The sequence below is a fragment of the Pan paniscus genome, chromosome 1 (assembly GCF_029289425.2).
Source record: "Pan paniscus chromosome 1, NHGRI_mPanPan1-v2.0_pri, whole genome shotgun sequence".
NCBI lineage: Eukaryota > Metazoa > Chordata > Mammalia > Primates > Hominidae > Pan > Pan paniscus.
Genome location: NC_073249.2, coordinates 108,374,280 through 108,392,205, shown reverse-complemented (window position 1 = coordinate 108,392,205; position 17,926 = coordinate 108,374,280). Strand labels below are relative to the sequence as shown.

Below are 17,926 nucleotides of genomic sequence, written 5' to 3'. Positions count from 1 at the left end.
GTGAGTTGGAAGCTACCTTTTACCAAAAAAAGTGCCATCTCATGACCCACTGTGCTTGGCCATCTCATTGACTCACACCCACACGCCCTGAAAAAGTTGAGAGGGGTGACAGAACAACTCTGGGACAGCATGGTGCTGCCCCAGCTTTATCAGCTAGGGGGAGGCTTTTGGAAATAAGATTAACTGCTTCAAACAATAAACAATGTGATTGACTTACCTAAGTAGAAGGCTCTAGTTAGAGGAGACTTTAGACTTGATCGAATCCAGACACTGCCTCCATTTTTCTCTGTAAATCACAGATAACTGTGTTTTCAGTAGTTGCTTGTGTCCTCAAGCTGACTATTCTCAAGTTAGCTATAAGATGGCCAGCAGTAGGAACAAATACATTGCATTTCCTCATTCATATTTCATGATAGAGAAACAAATTTGACTTCCCATTGCCCTTTTAAGAGTAAAGAACTTTTCCCAAAGCCTTCAGCAAATCTGTCTTTATTGGGCCAGTTACTTGCCCATTCCTGAATCAATAACTGGCAGGGGAAGTTATGAAATCCACCTAAATGTCCATCAGCAGATGACTGGATTAAAAAAATGTGGTACATGGCAGAGCGTGGTGGCTCATGCCTGTAATCCCACCACTTTGGGAGGCCAAGGTGGGCGGATCACGAGGTCAGGAGATCGAGACCATCCTGGCTAATACGGTGAAACCCCATCTCTACTAAAAATACAAAAATCAAAAAAATTAGCTGGGCATGGTGGTGGGCGTAGTCCCAGCTACTCGGGAGGCTGAGGCAGGAGAATGGCGTGAACCTGGGAGGCGGAGCTTGCAGTGAGCCTAGATTGTGCCACTGCACTCCAGCCTGGGCAACAGAGCAAGACTCCATCTCAAAAAAAAAAAAAAGAAAGAAAAGAAAATGTGCTATACATACACAAGGGAATACTATTCAGCTTTAAAAAAAAAAGAAAGAACTATCATTTGCAACTATACAGATGGAATTGGAGAACATTATGTTAAGTGAAATAAGCTAGGCACAGAAAGACTAATACAACATGTTCTCACTTATTATATGTGGAATCTAGAACACGAGAACTCAAAGAAGCAGAGAGTAGTTGCCAGAAGCTGGATGGGGGTGGGGGTGGTGGGAATGGAGAGATAATGATCAAAAGGTGCAAAGCCTCAATTAGACAGGAGGAATAAGATTTTGTTTTTTGAGATATATTGTACAGCGTGGTGAATATAGTGAATAATATGTATTACATATTTCAAAATCACTAAAAGAGTAAATTTCAAATGTTCTCACCACAAAAAATGATGAGTATTTGAGGTGATGGATAGGTTAATTAGCTTGATTTAATTATTTCACATATTTATAGATCATAGCAACACTTTACATCCAATAAATACATAAACTATAATTTGTCAATCTACAATTAAAAATAAATGTTTTCTAAAACTGGCAAAAGGAATAGGTTGCCCCCACCAATCATTTAACTCTTTAAGTTAAGGTCTGTTCCTCAGAAGGTACTGCTGGTATGCTCACTGGGGGATTGTGGGGAGAATGGAATAGATATTTGAGGCACCAACCACAAAGTCCGCTACAACTTCCCTCCAATGCACTCTGTTTCCCCAGTGAAGAAGGAAATCTCTTGTTTGAACATGTGTGTATGTGCATGTGGCATTTCAGCTAATTGAAGACCCAGTGGAGATCATCAGCAGCAAACTGGAAGTCCAAGCCTTCGAACGCATTGAGGACTACATCAAACTCATTGGCTTTTTCAAGAGTGAGGACTCAGAATGTAAGTTGTCTGCCAACCCCAGCCGATCAGTCTAAAAGCTAGATTCCAAACAAGGTATGTCAGGTTACCCCAAAAGAGGATGGGTCTTCAGCACCTCTTTTGCTGGGTAGAATAGAAGTTAGAATTCTTCCTGAGCCTAACACAGTGGAGTACATGTGCAAAAATTGTACAAAACAGTCAGGAAAGCTGAAAGAATATTAAGGAGGGGCCAGGTTCTCTGGCTTTAAAGCAGGCTGAGTGTTCTACAAAAAAGAGAAAAGCTCTTCTCCACTTTTCCTGCCTACCCACCTCCTAGTCGGATTCTCCCCTACAATGGGACAAGCAATGGGCTGTCTCCCTGGCATTGGTAGCTCCTATGGTCACCAGCTGGAGAGCTTTGCAGTCAGTTGGAAAGCATGAGTGGAAAATTGGGGTAGGGATGGGCTTAGCAGTGGCTACAGAATGTGAAAAATCGCTGGCCAAGCCCACCTGACCACCAAGGCTACCTGTCATAGTGCAGCCACACCCTTGGGCATATTCCCTTTGAAAGCTTTGTGACCAGGTTTTGGGTGGAACCTATGATAACATCACTACAGCCCGTATAGGGATGAGAGGGTGGTGGGGGTGAGTCAGGAAGAGCAGGCAGAAGGGACCAGGAGGAGTAAGCACTTGAGTACTGTACATATTTAAAACTGCTTTGGCAGCATGGCCCCAGTGAGGTAGGCTTTTTTCTGGTATCTCAGCCTTGGAGAGAGGAACAGCATTAGAGCGGGTGAGCATAACTCTGGTAGCATTCATACACGTAGGAAGTACAAATGTGGGCTGCTTATGACTATTTCTGAGAACCCCAAAATATTCTGAAATTGTTTGCAAACCCATTTCTTTAACCAGTCTTCCCACTAGCATCCTTAGTCACCTCATCAACAACCCATTCATTTTCTGTCTCCCATGCCCCAACTTAACCCTCTTTTCATTTGCTTCATTAAAACCTCCATTTACAGTGCTTAAAATGAATGTGCTAGAGGGAGGTGGCTAACCAGGGAGATTTGCCCCAGTTCTTCTTTAGGCAATTTTATTTTAGTTTGTACATTTCCGTATCAGTGCTGACTACTCTGGGGTGCTTCTCCTTCCCCTTCCTTTTCAGTTCGTCTGTCTCAATTTGTTTCCATCTTTATATTCCTCTATCCTCTTCATCCATGTAGCTCAGGATGGCAGATAAGAGGGAAGCAAAACAAGGTTAGGATAAAGAGCACACCTTTCAGTACCCTTGGCGTCTTCCCTGGCCTAGACGAATCATCATAATAATACTATTTAATTAACACATTTCATATGCTAGGGCCTATGCTAGGAGCTTATATGGATGCCTTAATTTCATTCTCACAACAAGCCTGTGAGGTGATTATCATTATTATCTGCATGTTAATGATGATGAAAGGATGGAACAGAAAGGTGCAATTAACTTGCCCATTATCACATGGCTAGTATGGTGTGCAAAGTAATATGAAATATATTACATATTGCATTGTAAAAAATCTCCAATTAAAAAAAAAAATTTGAATGAGAATCTTATGCTTGCCTCAAGAATATAGCTTTTTCTTGAGACCTAGTTTTGCTCTGTTGCCCAGGCTGGAGTGCAGTGGCATGATCTTGGCTCACTGCAACCTCTGCCTCCTGGGTTCAAGTGATTCTCCTGCCTCAGCCTCCTGAGTAGCTGGGATTACAGGTGCCCGCCACCACACCCGGCTAATTTTAGTGTTTTTAGTAGAGACGGGGTTTCACCATGTTGGTCAGGCTGGTCTTGAACTCCTGACCTCAAGTGATCCACCCACCTCAACCTCCCAAAATGCTTGGATTACAGGCGTGAGCCACTGTGCCCAGCCCAGGATATAGCTTTTTGATATTAGATTTTATGCTTAAAATAGCAACATGAAATTCCTTATCAAGATTTTAAATGATGACCTCTTCAAATTCTTGATGGTCACCATGGACAAGAGACTTCACTTGTATATGTGGATAGTGACAAATGGGAGGACAATATCCATTGCTTTTTCTATTTTTTTTTTTTTCGGGATGGAGTTTCACTTGTGTTGCCCAGGCTGGAGTGCAATGGTGCAATCTCAGCTCACTGCAACCTCTGCCTCCCGGGTTCAAGCAACTCTTCTGCCTCAGCCTCCTGAGTAGCTGGGATTACAGGCGCCTGCCACCATGCCTGGCTAATTTTTTGTATTTTTAGTAAGGATGGAGTTTCACCATGTTGGCCAGGCTGGTCTGGAACTCCTGACCTCAGATGATCCACCCGCCTCAGCCTCCCAAAGTGCTGGGATTACAGGCGTGAGCCACTAAGTCCGGCCTGCTCTTTCTTTGACTGATGAGCTTTCTTTTTTTGCCATTGGACATAATTCAGATAATTCCATCTCTAAAGTGTCCTTCAAGGGCACTTAGTTCAATCTGACAGCTATCACTTTTCTTTTCATTGACAAATGTAATGTTCATATTCCTTATAATAATTTGAATGAATTTGAAAGGATTACAGATCTTAATTAAATTTTGTATATCATCAATATTTCAAAATAATAATGAAGCTTTTCCTTAGGAATACACGGATATTGCTCTACTGATCTTAATAATCATTCTTAAAACTTAATAAAATTGCTAGTGAATCATTTTAACCTCTTTTTAAGGTTGAATTTTTGTTTTTAAATGTATAAACTTTGTTAGTACATTATATATTTCACATAGTCCTTGCAATTTTCAATTAAGTACATTCAAGTAGGTGTTTAGCAAGATCTAGCCTTTTTTGAAGCCAATAATGATCCCTCAAAATATTTTCAAAGTAAGTATAATTCATAGCATAGTTTTAAATCTAGTTTTTAGCTGATAAACTCTGTAAAATTCTTGCGCAGTTAACCAACTTTAGGATGAAAGAGCAGGGAGAGGTCTCCTGAACCCATTTCTTCACCAAAAGCTATAAAGAGAAGGAGTTATACAGGTTTGAATGTTATTGGAGTCACTTTTTAAAAATAACAACCTTTTTGTGGAATGCAGATTCACAGGCAAACCTTTATATGATGAACTTTTCCTCTGAATAAATATTATTTGAATCTCAAGATTTTCAGAAAGAGCTTGATGTAAAGCCTTTACACTTTCTCGTCATTGTAGTTGTACTATCAATACATGAACTTGGACATTCAAAATCTGACTTCAGAGTTTAACTGTGTATAGAATTCATGCACTATAAAGTTTATACATTTAATTGTGTACACTTATTTTGTGCAGTGCTTTCAGAATCTATTTTGACATGTTTATCTACTTCTTTGAATGTTTCATCCCCAACAACTTGGTTTGGTTCTTCTTTGTAAGACAGATGATATTATTCCAAGCATTTCTGGTCAGGGTTTCTAACTGGTGCCATCAACCACACCCAGTTACTAACGTCTGTGATACTAATATCCAGTACGCACAACCCTGAGAGAGGGGGAAGAAAGGAGAGAAAATGCTAAGATAAGTTTTTAGTAAGCTGGAGGCTGGGAACTCAATGTTCAGGAGCCTATTCCAGAAGCCAAAAGAGTCATCAAAGAAAGTGGGAAAGGGGTCTGACTGGAAGGGACCAGGAACAGGCTGGTCAGGAGGCAGGGAAAGCCTAGAGATGACCTGAGCTCCAACAGAGCAGAAGACAAGAGGAGGCTTCTTGGAAAACCACTGCTGTTTGGCTGAGGCTAAAGGTCAAGCCACATTTTGAATCACCCATCTGGAGGTCACCTTGCTCCATTCTTCATCTTAAAGTGATGTAGACCAGCTCTCCAAGAGAGGAAGGGAAGCTCCTGACACAGGCCTAAGCCATTCTTTCCATCGGGGTGGGAGTTCATGGAGGGGAAGAGAAATTCATCAGGGACATGGGGATTGGAAAAGAGGGGGACAGAGGATTCTGATAGAGCCCTCTGCTGCTTTAGACACAGATGGCTTAGGTGTTGCTTTAGCCATTCTACTTCCTTACTTTCACTCCATTCATTCTTCAAATGTTCTCAGCCAACTTCTCCCCTCCACCCAATTCTCGACCCCAGCTATGATGTTACAGGATATCTTTTCTGACTACCCGCTTACTTTTATGAGGACAAGTTAGTGTGAATGTGTATCAGTATGTGCAAGTATTCTCATGACTTTCCAACCCCTCTCTCACCTGTGCTTGCGGCACTCACCTCTGTTGTAACAACTATCATGCTGCATTTTGATTCTTTAAGGATCAGTAGCTCTCTCTAGGCTGAGAGCTTTTGAAGATCAGTATCTTTGTCTTATTCATTTTGGTATCCTCTGGATTAACATTGTTCTAAAAAAAATTTGATAGAATCTTAGTAAATTCTGCATGGCCCCAGAATTCTAACAAAGGCTTATACTTCACACGGTTAAGGGAAATGGAATTCCATGAAATGGAAAGAAGCTAATCTTGTTAAGAATAAATCACAGGCTCATTGACTCTCAGGCTTATAGCATTTATTCATAACCACCACCACCACCACAATTACCATCACCCTCACAACTAAGGTTTGAGGACAAATCTCTTTCCCAAGTAACTCCCCAGGTGTACCAAGGTACAGCACTCCCACACTCACCTGATCTCATACTGCCTCGGCCAGTATGGACTCCAGTTTGAGACCATACTCAATCAAGGGCTTGATTAAGTTTAAGAAATCCTCTTGAGGCATCAGAATAAAAAAGAAAACTTTAAAATGAAAAAAAGGGAAAGAAAACTAGAATTCAGCAACAGGAGTACTTCCATTAAGAAGTTTAAAATACTTCTGTGATGTCAATTGTGATTGAGGTTACTTTACACCGTGAGACGAATTTCCTTCTTACTTAGGGCTCATTTATTCTGGCAAACTGCACTCTCTCTAGAGGGCATGATTATAAGTAGCAGTGAGTTAGAGTGAAAGATCTTTTTATTTCGGTTTGGAGTTTTACGCGTCTTTTTCTCTCTCTTTTCCTCTCGGTTCCCTCTGTTTCGTGCTTTCTACCTGCAGTTCATAAAAGTGTGGTGAATGGGTCTTCTCTTGGGCGTTTGAATGCCAGTCAATTCCAACTCCTTGGGGGTAACTATGGGTTTAAATAATATTAAATAATATCTATCTAAACAATACCTACTAAATTATTATCCAATCAGGATTAATTGGCTTTCTACTCTCTACACCATTTAAAAAGAAGATTCTTCTGTGTTAATCTTGAAAATGTCTCTGCCTTCATCTTTATTTTTCTCCTTAGACTACAAGGCTTTTGAAGAAGCAGCTGAACACTTCCAGCCTTACATCAAATTCTTTGCCACCTTTGACAAAGGGGTAAGTACCTATGAAACCCCAATTTGAACAGTTTTGTAGGCATGAAGAATTAAAGTTTGAACTCTCACCACTCTTTCTTTTCTTTTAGCAACATTAACCATCCTCCCTTGCCTCTTTCTCTAGAAGGGTTAAGAATTATATCACCAAATCACTATTGGATTTAAGATGAGTACAAAGATGACTAAGTCAGAGGATGTAAGGATATTTATGAAAACATCCAAGGAAAAGTGATGACCCACCATTATCTTCTTATACACTGAGATGGGAAACGTGTGGGCCCAGAGTGTGCCAGCCCACTGAGCCACTGCTTCCTTTTTCCTTAGGGGGTATCCTCTCCCTTCCTGGGGTTGCATACTTCCCCTTCTACTGAGTCAGGATGGGAAGTAGAGTGGGAACTCCTCTGTGATTAGTTCAAGCAAGTGTTCTGTGAAAAACAAGAGGAAGCCAGTGAGCTGAAGCAGGGAAGGGGCGTGGTGGGATGAGATTGCATTCAGTTCATGTATATGATGAACCACTTCTGTGGATGTGGCCCTGTCTTCAAGCCTATGATCCAGAAGAGTGGTCTATAATCCAAGTAACATAATCTAAACTTGAAGAATGTTTATCCTAATTAGTTGTATTACAGTTGGGAGGGATCATGAGCAAGAATAATCAAAAAAGCTATCATGTATTAAGTGTCTATTATGGGCCAGGCGCTGTGGCTCACACCTGTAATCCCAACACTTTGGGAGGCTGACCGGGGTGGATTGCATGAGCCTTGGAGTTGGAGACCAGCCTGGGCAACGTAGTGAGACCCCATCTCTACAAAAAATACAAAAATTAGCTGGGTGTGGTGGCACACACTTGTAGTCCCAACTACTTGGGAGGCTTGAGGTGGGAGGATCACTTGAGCCCAGGAGGTTGAAGCTGCAGTGAGCTGTGATCATACCATTGTACTCCAACCTGGGCAATGGAGTGAGATCCTCTCTCAAAAAATAAAAATGTAAAAAATAATAAATTCAAAAAAATTTTTATGTGCCAGAGTCTGTGCTAAGAAGTCTCTTTGTGCCAGAGTGTGTGCTAAGAAGTTAACATGGATTTTCTCACTTCATCCTCTCAACACTCCCATAAGGGAGGAATTAGAATCCTCATTCTACAGAGGATGAAACTGAGGTGCTGAAAGATTAAGTGATTTTTTCATGATCATGTAGTTACTGAATTGAGAAGCTTGCTATAATCTCAGACCAGCCTGACTTCAAAGTCAGTGCTCTGTCCTACTTTACTCCAGAGAAAGAAGCAATATATGCAAACTGCCTAGCTGGTTTTTGGCACACTGGAAGCATTCAGTAATAGTTAGCCAGCTATGAGCACCATTGTTCATAAGAAGGCAATCATCTAGGCCCAGGAAGTGGGAGGCTTGGATAGGATATTAGTAGAGAAAGGGAGGAACAGAGAAGCCGAAACTGAATCCATTACTGACATATGGTTCTGATGGAGCATTTGGTTCTAATGGACTAGGTGTGGCTAAAGTGGCTCCTGGGTAAGAATCCAGCTGAAAGGAAGAGAGAGGCAGGCCAATTAATTTGGCCAGCAACAAAGCCTTAGTTTTTAGAGGGGTGGTTCAACGTTGAGCTCAGGGTAGTATTTGTTTGTAGAAGTGCCTCCTAGTGCAACTGTATAGCTTCATGCCTGTGGTCCATGAAAAAGGTGAGGTCAGGCTATGATTAAAAATTCAGAGAGATGCTTTATTCAAACTCTGTAGGACACTGAGTCATAAGTGCCAGTGTTCATGTAGCCTTGTTGGATTTCAGAATATTTAAAGAGACAAAGGCACACAGAAGGGAGAGCACTGAGAGGACTCTGATGCCATTTGGTGCTTAAGAACTTGCATCCATCAGTTGGGGTGGAGGGGGTGTCCAAGGGGAGATGGTGGAGTCCAGAAGGCATGACTGCACCTGGTAGAGCCTCAGTGGTTTCCAGCAGGGAGTGCTAGGACAGAAGAGGAGAAAAGTAATAAATGTGAAGTGGCTGAAAGGACCTGTTTGTACAACACACCCTAGGGAATCTCAGAGGGACCTGGAGGTGCTTTGTTGAGGTCTGAAACCAGGAGAGGCAAGGGACAAGAAAGCACTAATGCGGTCACAAAAATGCAAAAAACAACTGGCACTAGTAAAAGTGGATATAACAAGATCTGGCCATTGATGAGATGATGAGAGAAGGCCTCAAAATAACTTAAGATAGCAAGTCTTGGCGTTAAGACAGCAAAAATTATGAAGCTACTGAAAACATTAGGAAATCCAGGAAGAAGAATCTATTGAGGAACAAGAGATGGGGTTATGAGTTCTATTTTCTAAAAGTTGGGGAAACATTCAACTGGAAATGTCCTTAATTAATTAATTAATTAATTAAATTCAGTCATTCATTCACTCAACAAGTATTTATTGAGTGCCCTTTATGTGCCAGGCACTCTTCTCAGTGCCAGGGACACAACATTGAGCAAAGCAGATTCCTGCCCTTTAAAATTTAAAGTTTATTGTGGGAAAGAGAAGATGGAAAGACAGAAAGTTCAAAAGTAAACAAACCAATAAATACATCATATGAGTTGCAAGTCTGTAAAGAGGGTGAGATGTCATGGCTGCTGATGTAAATTTGTCAGTCAGTAGTTCCCAACCACTATCCATATTAGTATCCTCCAACAGGCTTTTAAAACCATTGGTCTCTGGGCCCCAGCCCTGGAAATTTTAATTTTTAGGGTTGTGGCAGTGTCTGGGAATCTGCATTTTCAAAAGCCACCCAAGGAATTTTAAAGGGTGTGGAGGTTTAGGACCAGTACTGATCTATTAATACTAATCCTAAATCAAGCCACACGAAGGCCCAACCTCTCTGAAGAAGCAGTTAGAACAAGAAAGTGTCAGAGGGCCAAGGATGGTTCCACTCTGCTGCACCTCACAGCCTGAAAAATATCAGTTCTTAAAATCCCATGTCCCCGCCCACTGACCTGTTCCTCTCTCTGTCTGAGTGAACAATGAGACGAAAAATCACTTTCTTTTTTAAATCACACTGGAGCCAAAGGGTGCTGTGACTAAACAAAGTTAGTGGAGAAGATAGATGTTGGGAAGACCTAAATTTAGTAATGGCAAAAACCATTACTTTTGGCAAAAACTGCGATTACTTTTGCACCAACCTAATACTTGAGTTGGTTTCATTGGCAACAACTAAAATGACTTGCTAACTGGAGGAAAAATGATTTGTATCAAAATTCATACACATGCACATGTCAGAAAATTGGCATTGTACTTTGTAGTTTTCTTATCTTTGTTAAAATCTATTCCAACTAGTTAACAGATAAAAGCATGAAAGAATTCATTTTTATGGACCCATTTGGTTCTTAATAATATAATTCATTCTTATATAATGCTAATACCCATGAACCAGATCTCCTCCTGGAATAATGCCTTGGGTTCAGTAGGCCCCACTAAATACTTACTGAATAAATGAATGAATAAAAGCTTCAACCAATCAAATCCCTTCAGTCCTTACCATCCAAGATAGGAATAATAAGAATGAAAGGGGTAGTTGGGCGCAGTGGCTCACGCCTGTAATCCCAGCACTTCGGGGGGCCGAGGGGGGAGGTGGATCACCTGAGGTCAGTAGTTCAAGACCAGCCTAGCCAACATGGCGAAACCCCATCTCTACTAAAAATACAAAAATTAGCTCGGTGTGGTGGCTTGTGCCCATAATCCCAGCTACTCGGGAGGCTGAGGCAGGAGAATCGCTCGAACCTGGGAAGCGGAGATTGCAGTGAGCCGAGACTGTGCCATTGAACCCCAGCCTGGGCAACAAGAGCAAAACTCTGTCTCACAAAAAAAAAAAAAAAAAAAAAGAATGAAAGAGAGGGATTCTCTGAGATACAAGATGAGGGCACTCCATGATGGTGGTAGGTAGACAGTGAAGAGATCCCTGGGAAATTTTTACTTAGCATTTCCAAGACTTAAATTAAGGACACGACAATCCAATTTTTACATTCATAGACAGCACTGTGGAACCAGACATTGGCATTCAGAGACTGGAGACTATCACCACCACCAGGTGGGTTTGACTTCTGGCTCTGCTCCCTCCAGATATATGATCCTGACAAATTTCTTACCCAAATTGTGCCTCAGGTTCATCATTTGTAAAATAACTATGATAATCATTCTTACCACATACAATCAAAGTGAGAATTAAACAAAGAATCAACCTAAAACACCTGGCAGCAGTGCCTGGCACGTGATAAGCACTACATATGTTTGTTATTATTACTGTTTTCATTCTGATCACTTCTCCTTTCATGGAAACAGTCTTCTGGTTCCTAGAATACATAGTAAGTTAACTCAGAAAACCAGAATTCAATGTCATTTTCTTGCCCACTCTGGCTCCCTGCCTCATCACCTCATCATCTACATCACCCCCCTACCCCTGAGAAGAGGGAAAAACAGTTAGAAAAAACTCCACGTCTCCCTCTCTTAAAATTAACCTGACAATAAAATCTCCCTTGACTGACTATAGCTGTCAACATGGCCTGTTTTCTTGATCTCTGAGTAGGATGCTGGAATTTCTCTCCCTTAAGTACTATATGAAATGCCTTTCAGAATATAGTGACCTGGAATTCATAGCAATTGATGACAAAAACCATATGGATATCAGTGTTTCCTCAGAATGGATCTCCTTGTGTAAGAACTTATGCAATACCCAGCTCCTCCCCTTCCCCAGTTAGTTGCAGCCGCCCTGGGTCACGGCACCACGGGTTACCACCACAGTGCATCAGCTCTTAGGCAATTCCTCTTCAGCTTAAAGGGAACCACTGTTCATCCCTGCGCTTTCTTGAACCACAGCTCTGAACTAGAAAAGAGTGGCATTTGGTTTTCTATAGAGCGTTGCACATTCCAGGCCTCTCAAATCATTTCACAAACAGAGGTCCTGAGTTCAGCAGCTGTGCAGGCAAACAGCAACCATTCTGCCTTGACAACACACTGAACATGTGGCTGCTTTAATCCAGAGAGAAAATGTCTTCCTGGCTATCGGCTGGCTCTCCGAGCTCTTTATCTGTTGTAAGATGAGCAAATCATCCTGGCTTACTGGGGTCTGTCCAAGTTTTAGTACTGAAAGTCCTGCATCCCAGGGAGCCCTTCCACCCAGAACAAAGCAAGATGGTCAGTCACCTCATAACTGCTGACAAACTGGGCAGCTCCCAAAGCCTGACAAACCATGAAGCAAGTTGGATACTGAGAGATTTAACTGTAGGGCCAGCACTTCAACCTAAAAAGCAATTAGGGCTATGAGCAGATCAAAGACAGGCTAATGGGTTGGGTTCTGATTCTGAGTACCTATATGCCTTAAGGATCTCCATCAATTGCCTGTTTTGTCAACATTGGTTCCATTAAATCCATACAACACAGGATAGTAAATATGCTCCATTGGCATTTGCTTCCCATCCAGCCCTGGCAAATGCAGTAGAATGATGGTGATTGTAGAATTAAATTTCCCACTTCGCATCTCAACTGCTCCCTGCCCCTGCCCGACCCTCATTTGCTAGATAAGTCTTTTTCCTTCCTATCTTTCCTTCTTTGATCACAAAAGAAGATTAGTCTAGCCAGGCCTTGGGTGATAAGTTCCTGTCACTTCAACATTGAAGTTAAAACTGTACATCTGTTTTTATGTCTTTGCCGGAAAACATACACACTTATCTTAGATGGACAACACACTGCTATTCTAGACTAGTATTCAAATAAACTTTGTCTTATTTCTAATGGTTACAGGTTGCAAAGAAATTATCTTTGAAGATGAATGAGGTTGACTTCTATGAGCCATTTATGGATGAGCCCATTGCCATCCCCAACAAACCTTACACAGAAGAGGAGCTGGTGGAGTTTGTGAAGGAACACCAAAGGTGCCTGAGATGGCATGTGGGGGCTGGGGGCCTGGGGTCTGGGGAATGGAGAGGAGCCTCTCTGTGCTAACATTTCAGACCTGCCAAGAGCAACAACCTAGTTAGTACCCCAGCAGTACAGAACTCAGTAGTATGGCTTTGTTGATCAGTAATGACTAGCAGGGATGTTATTACTTCTGAATCTAAGTCTGCACCTGCAAGCAGAGTTTGATAAATCCCTCAGTCAGCAAATCCCCTCAAAGCCAGGGCAAGATATAAATAAAATTCTATACTAGGAATGATAGCAATTTAGTGAAATTTCCCATATACCAATAACCATGCCCAGTGCTTTAGGGAAACTATTTTATCTAATCTCCAACCTTAGGGAGTAATTATTATTATCCCAATTTTACAGATCAAGAAATTGGACTCAATAGTTAAGTAACTTAGCCAAGGATGAACACTCTATGCATAGAACTTCTGGGAGAGAAATGCTTGATACCACTTAGTGTAGCTCCAGCATGGATCAGCAAACTTTTTCTGTAAAGAACAAAATGGTAAATATTTCAGGTTCTGTGGGCCAGATGGCATCTGTAGCAACTACTTAACTGCGGCTGTGGCATGAAAGCAGCCATGGATCATGTATAAACAAATGGGTGTGGCTGTGTCCCAGTAAAAGTTTATTTAGGAAAACAGGAGGCCCTGGCTGGATTTGTCCCACCAGCTGTAGTTTTTTGACCCCTGCTCTTGAGGGAGGGAAGATATGGGAATATGGAACATGGTAGTGGACTCACTGGCTTGTCCCTCCACCCTACCTGGCATGTACACGAGTGTGTTCATTGGACCTGCAGTACTGTGATCCCCCTCACTTGGACAGTCCTAGTTCCTTCAGGAAGGCAGTACTTGGAGGAACAAATATTAATATGTCCAGCACTATTTGCCAATATTCAGAAAGAAATGAAACTATGAACAAAATATAGATCCTGTCTGCTCCCCTAAATATCCCTAAAGGACTTTCAATGTATACACCAGATGATAAAACAAAGGCAGTTTTAACCTACAAAATCCGAGATTTCCTGTTTTCCCCCTCAGGTTTCTCATTCCAGGCCTGCTGTGGGCTCTCTGGAGTGGTGGCTATCTGTGAGGAAGGAAATGGCATCTTGCCCTGGGAATGAGCTGACCCTGTGCCCTCTGACCCATTGTTTGTAAAAGACTTTATAATTCTTGGATCAGTGGGTCTATGAAAAGGCTGAGTGCCTTGGCCCAGCTCGCTGTCTGACACAGCAGAGTAGAGCAGGTCTGTTTCCTTAGAAGATAAGTGGGTTTTTAGGGCTCTCCCTGCCTTGCAAAGGAAGCATCATCTCATTTTACATTTCATGATGCTGTGGCTGCTGTGTCTGCCACAGTGATCCCTACTCAAGGAAGCTCCTTCTTTTTTTTTTTTTTCCAGACCCACTCTACGTCGCCTGCGCCCAGAAGAAATGTTTGAAACATGGGTAAGAAAGAGGCAAACTCTCTTTGCCTTGTAGAGATGAGTATAGTCCCAAAGAGGAGTGCTTCTTAGATTAAGTCTCCAAACTCAAACCAAGTTTATTTGGTTGAGGTGGATGTCTAGATGAGTATTTGAAACATGGACAGATTGGGTACGACGGCTCAGAACTGTAATTCCAGCACTCTGGGAGGCCGGGGCCGGGGATCACTTGAGTTCAGGTGTCTGAGAGCAGCCTGGGCAACACAGCAAAACCCTGTCTCTACAAAAAAATGCAAAAAGTAACCGAGCATGGTGGCATGTGCCTGGAGTTCCAGCTACTTGGGAGGCTGAGGCAGGAGGATTGCTTGAGCCTGGGAGGTCAAGTCTGCAATGAGCTGTGATCCTGGCACTGCGCTCCAGCCTGGGCAACAGAGTGAGACACTGTTTCAAAAAAATGAAACAAAACAAAACAAAAACATGGACAACTTCACGCTCAATTAAAACACAGTTCTCCATGGATCAATCCAAGCCTCTTTGGTACTACTCACTAGGCAAAATTGCTCTTAGTTAATTTCCCGCAGTGACTATAGCTTCTGTTCATTGACCATCAGAGCCACACAGTAACACAGTGGAAGGAACTCAGGCTATAAAGTAATAGAGACTCGGGTTCAAGTCCAGAATCTGCCACCTAGTAGCTTTGTGTACTATGTCAAGTCCTGTGGCCTTTCTGAGCTGTCTAAATTTCCTCATCTAAAATTGGGACTTTTTATAAGGATGAATATGAAGAGTTCAGTATATGGTAGCTGTTTTTTAAAAATATCAACTGAAGGCACTGGCAAGCAGCTGAGCCAACTTGTCTTCTAGGTCTGTGTCATGGATAATATGTCAGGCAGCTCAAACAGTGTTAGATAGAGGGCCTTGGAGATAAACCCCCAACCCACACCTTATGTACAGAAGTTCATAAATAACAAAGGCTGTGGCGCATTTTTCAAAGCATTTCATGCATCTTTTTATTTGGATCTTCCAATAGCTCTAGAAAGTGATGTAGAACAAGTATTATTAATTAGTCAGGCATAGTGGGGCACACCTGTAGTCCCAGCTACTTGGGAAGTTGAGGTGGGAGGATTGTTTGAGCACAGCAGCTTGAGACTTCAGTGAGACATGATAATGCCACTGCACTCCAGCCTGGGCAACACAGCAAGACTCTGTCTCCCCAAACAAACAAACAAAAACCAAATACTATTTTAGCCCCGTTTGACATAGTCAGAAACTGACGCTCATACAGATTAATCACTAAAGGACACATAACTAAAAACCATTAGTTCTTGGAACTTAAATATAGGCCATCTGGAGCCAAACCTGGTGTTCTCTGCAGAATGCCTCCCCAGAGTGACTATGTCCCCGCAAGGGGCCATTTGGCGTGAGGGCTGGGAAGGAGGAGAAAGGAATTAACACGGAAGTATTTATCTGTTTAATTCTTTGAAGTGATGGATGAACAGAACCAGGGAGCAACTTGACACTGTTTTACTGGTCTGTAACTTACTTGGATGTTTGAAGGTAGAGCAAACATTTCACAAGATACCAAAGGGTAAATAATCCAGTCCAGAGGAGCGGACTATTTAATAACAACTCAGCACAATAGAAACAAACTTTCCTAACATTTAAACCTTTCAAAGATATTAAAAGGGTCTTATCGCTAGGCATAGTGACTCATGCCTGTAATCTCAGCACTTTGGGAGGCCAAGGTGGGCAGATCACTTGACGTCAGGAGTTCGAGACCAGCCTGGCCAACATGGTGAAACCCCATTCCTACCAAAAAATACAAAAATTAGCCGAGTATGGTGGCAGGCGCCTGTAGTCCCACCTACTCTGGAGGCTGATATAAGAGAATCACTTTCATCTGGGAGGCAGAAGTTGCAGTTAGCTGTGATTGCACCACTGCACTCCAGCCTGGGCAACAGAGTGAGACCCTGTCTCAAAAAAAAAAGAGTCTTATTAATGTGTTTTAAAATAGTAATAGCAAAAAGATATAATAGTGCTTTAAAATAGTATTTTTTTAAATTGTTTTTACTTTTTACCCTAAAATAATTTCAGATGTACCAAAATAGTGCAAAGAACTTCATTATCTCTTCACCTAGATCTCCCAAATGTTAACATTTTACCATCCCTTCTAGCTACATAGATACATAGATAGATAGATGATAGATAGATAGATAGATAGATAGATAGATAGATAGATAGATAGATATAGAGAGATAGAATTATCAAAATCAGGAAATTAACACTGATATAATACGTCTACTACCATTATTCAAATTGGCCAGTTGTCCCATCAATGTCCTTTACTGCAAAAGAAAAACGTCTCTTTTTCCTGGCCCAGAATCCAATCCAGGATTCCACACTTGCATTTGCCTATGTTTCTCTTTCTTTTTCTTTTATTATTATTATTTTTTGAGACGGATTCTCCCTCTGTCACCCAGGCTGGAGTACAGTGGCACCATCTTGGCTCACTGCAGCCTCTGCCTCCCAGGTTCATGTGATTCTCCTCCCTCAGCCTCCCAAGTAGCTGGGATTACAGGTGCATACCACCACACCTGGCTAATTTTTGTGTTTTTAGTAGAGACAGGGTTTCACCATGTTGGCCAGGCTGGTCTTGACCTGCTGACCTCAGGTGATCCTCCCTCCTCGGCCTCCCAAAGTGCTGGGATTACAGGCATGAACCACCACGCCCGGCCTGCTTATGCTTCTTTAGTCACCTTTAATTTGGAACAGGGTCTTGGTCTTCGTCTTTCATGGCACAAAATACCACTTTAAATTGAGAGTCATTATTGATGTTCTCTTCTGCTGTGGCTTTATCTTCAGTTTTTTTCTTTTTATTGTCTTTATTCCTAAGAGGCAAGTCTCAATTATCTAGGTTCTAGGAAGGGAGGGAATATAAGACTGTGGACCCCTTCTCCCAGGTCTTTCCTTCCTGTCATAGCAGTATCACTCAAGACCATGGTGTTCTGTAGTTGGGGAGCCTGTGTCCTCACATATCCCACACTGCTACAGAAATACTCCCTGTTGACACATTAGAGGCAGATGTTCAGAAAGGAAGTTCAGTGTCTGGTTTCATTGGAAATCATTCTCTCCTTTCTTTTCATTTAATGAATAAGATAAAATACAGGCTTTTGCTATAATATAAAATAATGGTGATGGCTCATATTTTCCACATTATTGCATATTGAATTGTTCTTAACTTGGGGAAGAGAGCAGCGTATTGAATTTAACAGGCAGAGAAAAGGGCAACTGAAATGGTTTATTCCTTCCCTCCTCGTTCTGGAACAGCCTCATGTCTTACCCAGGAACCCTAACCAGACCTAGTCAGCCCCTCATTCAAGTCTCCAACTAGAGGGAAGGCAGGACAGGCCTCTCCAGTGTCATCTTTGTTTCCTTGAAAGGGAGAAACAGAAATCAGTCCATCCAAAG

The 17,926-nt window shown here is 42.0% G+C and overlaps 1 protein-coding gene across 1 annotated transcript in view; it reads left to right on the top strand.

Moving 5' to 3' along the window:
- CASQ2 (calsequestrin 2) overlaps positions 1-17,926 on the top strand; it is a 73,413-nt gene that overhangs the window by 28,935 nt on the left and 26,552 nt on the right. Inside the window, exons 4-7 of the mRNA XM_003805628.5 lie at positions 1,683-1,794; positions 7,027-7,100; positions 12,878-13,008; positions 14,438-14,483. Of these exons, the coding sequence (XP_003805676.2) occupies positions 1,683-1,794; positions 7,027-7,100; positions 12,878-13,008; positions 14,438-14,483 (363 nt within the window). The remainder of the gene's footprint in view (positions 1-1,682; positions 1,795-7,026; positions 7,101-12,877; positions 13,009-14,437; positions 14,484-17,926) is intronic.